The sequence below is a fragment of the Crocodylus porosus genome, unplaced genomic scaffold, assembly GCF_001723895.1.
Source record: "Crocodylus porosus isolate Cpor-Errol unplaced genomic scaffold, CroPor_comp1, whole genome shotgun sequence".
NCBI lineage: Eukaryota > Metazoa > Chordata > Crocodylia > Crocodylidae > Crocodylus > Crocodylus porosus.
In genome coordinates, this window is record NW_017728931.1 from 75,854,054 (window position 1) to 75,864,112 (window position 10,059).

Sequence of the window (10,059 nt, forward strand, 5' to 3'; positions counted from 1 at the left end):
GGGCTGGACTCGATGATCTCCCGAGGTCCCTTCCAGCCCTGATGTCTATGAAATCTATGAAATGTCACCTGGATGCCATCTGCAAGGCGTGAGCTGTGGTGTAGGGGAGGAACAGAGCTGCATGTAGTGCCCCTTGGTATCGGGACAAGAATGGGCAGCCTCCCGCCTTAATAAGAACCAACTAAGAAACAAGACATGGCAGACGAGGAGGCGGCTGGTTGGCCCAGAACAGATGGGCAGGCCAATGACAGATCAGCCGCAAGAGCTCCCTGTTACAATGCAGTGCCCTATTCATGGATTTTGCCATTCGCAGAGATCATGTGAACGTATGCCATATGAATGGCGAGGGTCACCTGTATGTATGCTTTAAAACCTTGACCATTATTTGACAATATTTCACTGGTCAACTGACCAAGTATTTTTTCTTTTTTTGACCAGTCCAGACACAGAAGTAGCTGTCTCTCACGTGCTAGATGGGCACAGCATCAAGTATGCTTCATTTAGTTAAATGTGACTGACAGACAAACAATATATCTCTGATTAGAATTCAGCACAATACCACTGTCTCAGAACCCCAAAGAGAAGGGATATGTCGTTTGATTTGCTAATAAGGCCATGTAGCTAATTCCAAAAATTTAATTATTTTTCCCACTGGCCAATGTAACTATCTGAAAAATCTAAGCCCTGGCTATATGATGAATAGAGATTCCTCAAGATGCATAACTTTGAGGCAACAGGCTGACCATAAGCACCTCAATTCAAGGGTGCTCAAATGAAAAACTGCCTACTTCACTACTACAAATCCTCCAAGTTATATGCACAGGATTGTGGATGGGCATCCCATGGTTCCTTGTAAAGCTGCCTTGGCCTATGTATTCTAGGATAGTTGTTGTAGCACATGATGGGGTAAGTACCAGACAACAGCTAGAAATCTAGTATTTTATACCAGGCAGTCAACCATGGAAACCCCTATAAGTCTTCCTGATAACCTTTTCCAGGAAACTTTAGAGACATAAGCAAAGACTAATCATGTCACCATCTGACTATGAGGTTTGTGGGAAATATTTAGCAAATGTTGATGTTACACTTGGCATCCCACTACCAATTATGCATCTCTTTGGAAGTCTTCTGCTGTTATCAATGAACAACTACGAAATACAACATTATAGCAAAAGCAATAGAAACAGTTTTAGTACTAATCCAGGACCTTTGCTGTTACTGTGACAGGGTACTTGGAGGGTGCCCGGGTTTGAGCCAGATAAGCCAAGGACCTGAGCTGGTCAGGCAGTCTAGCCGCAGGGAGAGGCACTCCTGGCAGCGGGGCTCTTTCCTGAACATCTGACCTGGTGTAAACAGCACTAAGCCCAGGAACAGGCCAAGCTTTGGAACAGATAGGCCAGGGGACAGCAGGGCCCAGTGCCTGAGGGGGGCAAGACAGGCCTTGGAATAGATAGGCCTGGGAACAGAGGGCCGGACGGGGTCCAATGCCCTAGAAGGGTGAAGCAGGCCTTGGAATAGACAGGTGTGGGGGCAGGGGCTGGGGGCCCAGTACTCAGGAGGAACAGATAGGCCTGGGCATAGAAGCAGTGACCCAGGAGGTCTAGTGATGGACAACTACTGGTGGTTGTGGAAGGGACTGAAGAAGAGGTATGGAGGTCTCAACTGGTTCAGTGATAGAGAGAGAGAGAAAAGGGATAGAAGAATAGAGGATCTGGGGCCCAGAGAGAGAGCCTGAGAGCATTAAGGGGCAGAGTGTGGGGCCAGAGCAGGCCTTGGAAGAGATAAGCCTGGGGCCCACAGAGAAATACAGCTTGAGCCTAAAAAGGACTAGGTAACTGGGAGAAGGTCTGGTGCCTGGGTGGAAGGGATGAGGAGGGTCCAATGCCCAGGGGGAACTATGGCACATCTAGAGAAGGTCTGGTGCCTTGGAGGGACCAGAAGGGTCCAGTGCCCAGGGAGGACTAGGGTGTATCAAGGGAAGCTCTAGTGCCTGGGGCCCGTCAGAGGGCAGAAAGTTATGTTAGCAAATTACCTGCAATGCATGGGAGTGGGTACTGGGGATCATGGAGCCCACAGAATTAGCCCTTAAGGCAATGACCATGAGCATCTGTGATCCTAAGTGTAAAACCAGTCATGGGAAGCCCTGGGCAGCCTCCCTTTCATCTCAAATTAACAACATCAAGGTGCAGTAGGCAAGTAGAGGGGAGAGGGCCCTGAGGGGAGCCAGGTTGGCAAGGGCTAAGTGACCACTGGGGACATTGCAACCACCTGTGGGATGAGCACTTGTTTCTGTACATAACTGTAGCACTTTGGTAAGTGCTTCTCTATAAGACCAAGGGTGCTGGATCCTTGGTACCAGACTCACTGACCTTTTGTAGATTTGGGAACCTCAGTGTGACTCATGCTTAGCACAGAACCATTCCAAAATGAACTATAACAGCTTTCCAGTACCAGAATCTGTCAACCAGGATAGATCTAAAGCTGAGAACCACTTTGACGATAGTGTTCCAAGGTTAAGGAATACTGGGTTTCTGGTGCTGGACTTGACTGAACAGAACAAGTCTTAGGGACCCTGTAACAACCTATTTCAAGAATACTGGCACTTTGATCAATGGGTTTCCAAAGTCAAAGTCAGTGCCGGACTTGGTTAACTGATCCAAAAGATTTAATTTACCACATGTGTGAAACATCCCCCAGCGTTTTTGAGTTCACTGACACAATATTGAAGCTATTTGGCCATTCTCTTCTCATTTCTTTAACATTCTAACAAATTAAAAACCAAAATAGCCTTTATAGAGCTGGAAAAAAAAAAATACTCCCTGCCACCTCCCTCACTGTCCCACTCCCAAATGAAATCAGCATTAAGAACTTCAAGTGAGCAGAGCTCACTGCACGTTGTCATTTATCAAGGATGAGAGGCAGCTGGGAAACAAACCCTCAGTGTATGAATCTAAAGGAAAAAGGGGGAAAAAAAGGATGAGTGGCTGTAACTTGAAAAGATTCTTGAAAATTTCAGTTTAGGTGGCTTGGTCCCAAAAGTTAAAAGGCTGCTAGAAGAACCATTGGTCACTTTCATAGCTGCTAATAAGTATCACAGTATGACAAACAATATCAACATGGATGCACAACATACAAACTTCTCTCTTAAATTAAACAAAGTAGAACTTTTTTTTCTTTTACATACCCTTTTGGCTGACACTTTTACCCATTTTTACTGAGTACAAATTTGAATATGTGAAAAAAAATTATTACTACTTCAGAAGAGTTAAGTGTGACTACTGTTTAAGTATACTTTAGAACAATTTTCAAAGCTTGTGTTAGATACTGGATTCAAAATCATTTACAATTTTAATAAAAGGGATTATTATTCACCTCTTAGTGATAAAACTAGATGTGACAAATTATCATTTTTCTGTTGCCTTCCTCCTTTCCTTATATCTCTGATAGGATTTGAAAAGCTAAGAAACAAGATACTTTGGCTATGTTGAATGCTAGCCAGGGAGTTTTGTTTATTTTCATTATGTTAACTTTGGGTGTTTATACGCATACTCCAGGACCTGGGTGGGGGGGCACTTTGATTAATGCACTCAGATCGTCTTATGTATCAGTGTCCCTGTGCTGAAAAATGGCAGCTGGGACACTAACTAAAGCTCATAAATTGCCATGCTTCAGCAAACTCCATTAATTGAGTAATTGTAGTATGTCGGAGCAGCCTCATTGCACATGTATAGGTGCCCTTTGTTACTAACCAGGTAGTTTTACTCAAACTTGTATAATTCGGAGTGACCAGTTACAAGCTTTATTGTAAGAGTTACACTATGGAGTTTGGAGCTGTATACTTCAGCTTTGTATACATAGTTCATTTCTATCAGTAGAAACTTCTCAGCTTGCAGCTGGACCCTCTTCCCCTGCTTAGTTCTTTCCCTAGACCAGTGGGTGCTTTGTTCCTTGAGGTACCTGCGGGGAGCAGAGTGGTGGGGAAAAACTATCTGTACCTACCCAAATCATGACCTGGAGAATGGGCAGGAAGCATCCTCTTTTCCTCTGCTTTTAGTGTCTGGGAGCAGAGCAGAGGGAGCAGTGAAGCAAAGACCTGAAGCCATTTTGCAAGCTGGACAGTGCTTCTCAAGAAAAAAAAACATACTTGTACACCTCTGCCAGAGCAGATACTGGCAGGGGAGCACACAAGTGTTTTTTCCTGTGAAAGAGTTTCTCTCACAAGGAAGGATCTTCCAGGTTGATACCTGGAAGATCATTCTCCTGGAGGGGCAATGTTTCTCCTGGGAGAAACTGAATGAATGCTTGTATGCTTGCAGTGGTGAGTCTCCTAATACAAACATAACATATATATGACCTTAAATGGATAACTGAAAGGACATGATATTTAGGCTGCTGTAACAGTTACTTATTCATTAATTGATAATTTATGGCTTTTACTAAGTAGTGTTCTTGACACTGTACTTTGAGCTGCATAGATCATTTTGGCAGTGAAGATTAAGTTACCTGAGTATAATGACCACATGTGGTAGTACATTTGCGAGTCTCATAAGTATAATCCCTGTATTCGTCATACCAAAGCTGAACGGCTGCTTTTACACTGAATGCCCGGTGATTTCCAGTAAAAATATTTTCGCCGAGCGGTCTGAAAGATGGATGTGTATCTTTGGTTTGTAAATATAGATTATGCTTAAAAAGGCACTTCCTTGACCATGCCTTTGCATTCCTTGCCAAGGCTGCATCCCAAGTCTGCAAAATAATAAAGTTAAAATAACTGTGCAATGTTCCAGTAGCATTTTAGCAATCAACTAAAGCAGAAATCGGCTTCAAATTGTCAGTTCTGTACTACTAAACAACAGAAACATTCATGTATCCCAAAGATGTTTTCCCTAAAATTCTGGCATACTTAGCACCATAAGAATATAGACTGACTTTCTTAGATATGATTCTTATTTTTTCTATTGGCCTACTGTTAGATACTAGAAAAATTATATTTCAAGAGCACTGTTAGTGACTACCTACTATTTAAAATCTATATTTTATCTTTGCGTAAGTAGACTGAAATCATTTAACATTAGTTCACACACTTAACTTTATTACATGTAGGTATTTCTTCTTTTGCATCAAAGGCTGCTTCCTAGTTAAAGCTGATTCAATCAGCTATTAGATAAGGCACCAGAAAAGCCCCACTAAAGTGCCCAATCTTTACAGCTGTAAGGCGAGCTGAACTGAAGCAATGCATTGCCTCTTCTGAGCATGCATAGGGATCAGCACAGGAATGCATTGACTTTAAAGTAAAGTGTTGTTTTGGGGGTGGGGGGGAGGGTTATATCTGCAAGCACCCAAGCAGTTAATTCACAATTTTTAGAGTTTACATACAAATCAAAGAAATGTCAAAATACACAAATACCACAGCTTCAGAACCATATCTTGTTTTTAAATAACTGCTTTCTCTGAAGTAAAAGACTATGAAAACAGGCAATATATATAAAATCCTCCACCAGTAATACTTTAAACGTTTGTGATGCATTTCACCAATCTATGTGAAAGCATTTTACAAAGATGACTTTATAATATAAACAAGATTCTCCCTACATATAAAATGCTAAAAAGAAGGAACAAGTGACTTTTTAGAAGTACCAACATGAACCAGTAGTAATTAGGACTACAGCCCAGGTCTTTCTACTCCCAGAACTGTTTCTTCTACTGATTCTTCTTCTTCTTCTACTGATTAAATGTTAAAAGTACTTTAAAAATGTTTTCAAAGAAAATACCACAAAAGTTCAAAGTTGTTTCTTTTTTCTTTAATATGATGTCCCTCTTCTGGCTTTAGGGGAGGCTTGGCCTAAGTCTCTCCTACATGCAGTCATGATTCAGTGGTCAAGGGGCCTCCTGTATCTGTTTCTTCACACTCCTTTAAGCCTAGATATCTACATGGTGATACAGGATTTATAGTACTCATAGTCCCAAAACTCATTTCCAAGAGTTAGGGTCTCCTATTCCAAAAATGCTACCGATAATCCCAGACCTGGTAACGCAAGGAAAAAGCAAGGCTGTCTCTCTGTCTGGATGCTCAGTAGTTCTCTCAGGTAAAGTGAGAATGTTTGATACTGGTCAGTGACATTCCCTTCCACAGCAAAAAGGGACTCTACCAGATGTACTGACTTGGCGAAATGGACCAGGGTTTTGTCCTCATGCCAGGCAAGGAATGTCAGATTATCCACTGGTCTAATGAACAAAAACATTTCCACCAGCTAAATTGAGGTCCATCTGGCAGCAATTTCAGACTTTTACCCTTCAGGCAAGATATAGCATGCGTTCTCTTCTCACCTAACAGCCCTTAGATATCTTAAGGTCTTGTCTTCAGATAAGGAGCCTGATCCTACAGAGGGGGTTGAATCAGTCCCTCATATTCAGCTTGAACCTAGTACAATTTTCTTTTTCTATACCTCTATGAAAACTGATTTCCTGAAAGCTACTACAACAGCAAGCTAAATGGGTCAGATACAAGCACCTGTGGCAAATTCTCTCTATGCTACCTTCTACCCAGATAAAGTTACCTTAAGACATTATCTTATCTTGAGTTATCTCAAATTCCTGCCCAAATTATAAGATTATGGGACTTGAAAGAACATCAGGGGTCTTCTTGGCCAAGACCTGCACAATTGCTACTCCTAAATTTTATATAATGTCTCTCCAGCCTCTTCTTGAAAACCTCCAATGAAACAGATTCCCATACCTTCCTGGGATGTTTATTACCCAGCCTTGCTGTTTGGCTAGTAAGGAAGTTTTCCTGATATCCAATTAAATTTTATTTTTCTGCAATATAAAGCTATAACTTCATGTCCTGCCCTCTACAGTGAGGAAGAAGAGTTGTTTTCACTCTCCTTTATGGCAACTTTTCAAATATTTAAAAACTGGTATGATGTCCTTTCTTAATCTCCTTTTCTTCTTATATGGTTAACTTTGAAACCTCTTTCAGAATTTTCTTCACCAGCTTCTGGTCCTTCTCCCATTCCTCCACATCTTTAAGCTGTGGAACCTAGAACTGTATGTAATACTCTAGGTGAAGGCTAATCTCCTGAGGTCCCTTCCAACCCTAACTTTCTATGATTCTAATGCATCAAAACTCCTAGATCCTTCTCAGCAATACATCTGTCCAGTCAGTTGTCTTCCATTCTGTATTTGTGTTGTATAGGTGGATTCTGCATAGGTATTACACATTATAAATGTCTGCATTCAACTTCATTCTGTTGTCTCTATCCCAGCTCTGCAGTCAAGATGCTCTTGAATTCTACTCCTATCCCCCAAAGTCTTTGCATTCCCAATGTTGTGCCATCTGAACTTTTGATCAGGAAGCTCTTTCTTCCAGCATCCAAATCATTACAAACAAGTTAAATAGGACCCAATCCATAACAGGCCCCTGTGGAACCCCATTCTAAACCTCCTTCTACTCTGACAAATTTGTTATAGTTACCCTTTGATTGTTGTAATTAAGCCAATTACCTAATTATCTTGTAGTAAATTTATCTAGCCCACACTTCCACAGTTTACTTTTCATATGGAGCTTCATCAACAGCCTTACTAAAATCCAAGTATGCTATTATGAATTGCACTCCATTTACTCTACTAGTTGTTTGGTCAAAGCAAGAGATGAAGTTAGTTTAGCATGATTTGTTCTTCATGCTGGGTACTCATGATCAGCTTTTCCTCCTCTAGATGCTTATGAATTATTTATAAATCCTGTAACTTCCCAGGTATTGAAGTCAAGCTGTTTGGATTATGGGTCCTCAGATCTTCCTTTTTACCATTTTTTAAAAATGGCCACTCTGTTGGCCCTTTTCCAGTCGTCTGGAACCTTGCCTGTCTCCCACAACTTTGGAAATACTATTGCTATGAGATCCCTTCTGTCAGTTTCTTTAGCATCCTGGGATGAAACTCACAAGGCCCTGCTGATTCAAATTAATTGAAAGCTTTCTGATGTTCTCTTGTTATCATGATTCTCAGCCTTTCCTCTTCTTTGTGCATATAATTTTTCTTAGCTGTCTGGTTGCAGCTTTTTTTATTCATGAAGACTGAGGCAGAGCAGCTCTTGAGGAGCTCTGCCTTTTTACATTTTCTATTAAAACCCTACCCTAGCTGTTTAGCATAGTTTCCTTGGTCTGTCTTTTCTGACCAATGTATTTCTAAAGCTCTTTCTCGTTGTCCTTAACTTCGCTCAATAGGTGCAATCATTTTTTCTTTGCTCTCCTTATTTTGTTCCAGCAAGTTCTTGCTATTTCTTGGCGTGCTTTCTTACTGACTTGCCATTCTTCCACTGCCTGTATGTTTTCCTTTCAATTGTGAGGCATCAATGCTCCTTTTATAGCTCATCAGTTACATGCCATTCTTGTATTTCTATTGTGTCAGGTGTGAAGCTTCCAATACAGATTTTAGAAACTGTCAGCTCACCTGACTTAGCAGTCTGTATACAGACCCCCACCTACTGGTCTTTTCCCTCTTTATCTTCAGCCAGATACACTCAGATTTGCCGCCTTCTTCCTTCTATACTTGGGATGAGCATATCTCAGAACATCAATATTCCATATACTCAGGGGAAGTCCATCCTTTGAGAAAAGTACTCATAGTGGTCAAATACTGCAAACCGTTTTTCATAACTCCACCAGATCTTTGTCTTCATTATCTTTCCCTCCTTTAAGGGAACCACAAGGATTTACTTAGGATCTCTCAAATCTCCACTTCTTCAAATATCTACCTTACCTGACTGTAGACATCCTTGATACATTCCAGTGAGAATGTTGCTGTCTTCTGTCCTGATTGACAGATACTTTCTTGTTCCTATGAAGTTCCTTTAAAGGATCTGATATCCCTGATCCTGGCAGATGGCATGCTTTTTTTCTCTGAATCTACTCTGATGGTATCCAATTGATTTCTTAAAAAGGAGTATCCAGTCATATAGATCTTCCTCAGTTATATCATTGTGAATCTTTATTCCTTTCCCTTCTATTTTTAATTCTGCCTACAACAAAAGGTTGGACTCTTTATTTGCAGATCACTGTTTTTAGTTATAGAGTTCACAGATACAGGAGATGCTGGATATAGCCAATATGTAGATTGCTGGATCACAGGGGTAACATGGATTCCCCTCTCTTAAGGTCTCTTATCAGGTTTTCCTTTCCCTGGGAACAGATATTTTAATGACCAAAGGTAATTACAGAGCAAGTGTTCATCATAGCAACAGATTAGTACAATGTGCAGACTTGATCCTGAGGAGAAAATGAGCATCTGTATCTCCTGCCACAAATAATTAATGAAAAATCACAGGTTCCTAGCCCTGTCTATACTTAACCCCACCAGCCTGAGGGAATCAGTTACAACACTGTGACCCTCAATATGCTACAGTACAGACAGAATCGGATGTTATTTGTGAAATGTATTTCAGGAGGTGGAAAGGTTAAAACCTCCCATACAAAGTTGACAGCTGCTCTGTCATTAATGACAGGCAAATTGGCCCTACATTGGGTTGGACGCACCTTAGCTGCTTCATCTATAATTTGAGGGATTGTTTCTATAACTGGTGACTAGACAGGTGTCCAGAAGACTTCGGTCTAAAGTCTTAACAAGTAAAATGGACCAGGCACCTATCTCTCGCAGGCCTCAAATTCTTTGGAGGCGGCAATGGCCGTTAAAGCGTCAAGGGGTTGCTGACAGCCTGGGTCTTCATCTCTCAGCCACCTCTTCTTCCCAGCCTAGCCCACTCGCCTCCCTGAGGTGAAAGCTGCCCCAGTCCGCCCCTACCATGTAGTGCATGTTGGCAGCCGGAGGAGTGACCAGCCTGCGGAAGTGGTTGTGGTAGTACTCGCACTGCTCTATGAAGGTGCGGTTGGTGATGCTCGGCAGGTTGGGCTTGACCTGCGGAGCGCTCCACACGCCCAGCAACGCCCACGGCCCCAGCACCGCCGCCAGCCACAGCCGCATGACGCCGCCGCCCAGACTAACGGCCTCGCTCAACGCGCACGGGGGAGGATGGGCAACAACTATCCCGCACAGTGGCTCAAACGG

The 10,059-nt window shown here is 42.1% G+C and overlaps 1 protein-coding gene across 1 annotated transcript in view; it reads right to left on the reverse strand.

The window, feature by feature from the left end:
* The window catches only part of LOC109315968 (glioma pathogenesis-related protein 1-like), a 28,554-nt gene extending 18,579 nt beyond the window's left edge, over nucleotides 1-9,975 (reverse strand). The window contains exons 1-2 of the mRNA XM_019543933.1: nucleotides 9,796-9,975; nucleotides 4,504-4,746 (exon numbers count right to left, since the gene is read on the reverse strand). Of these exons, the coding sequence (XP_019399478.1) occupies nucleotides 4,504-4,746; nucleotides 9,796-9,975 (423 nt within the window). The remainder of the gene's footprint in view (nucleotides 1-4,503; nucleotides 4,747-9,795) is intronic.
* Nucleotides 9,976-10,059: the final 84 nt, after the last annotated feature.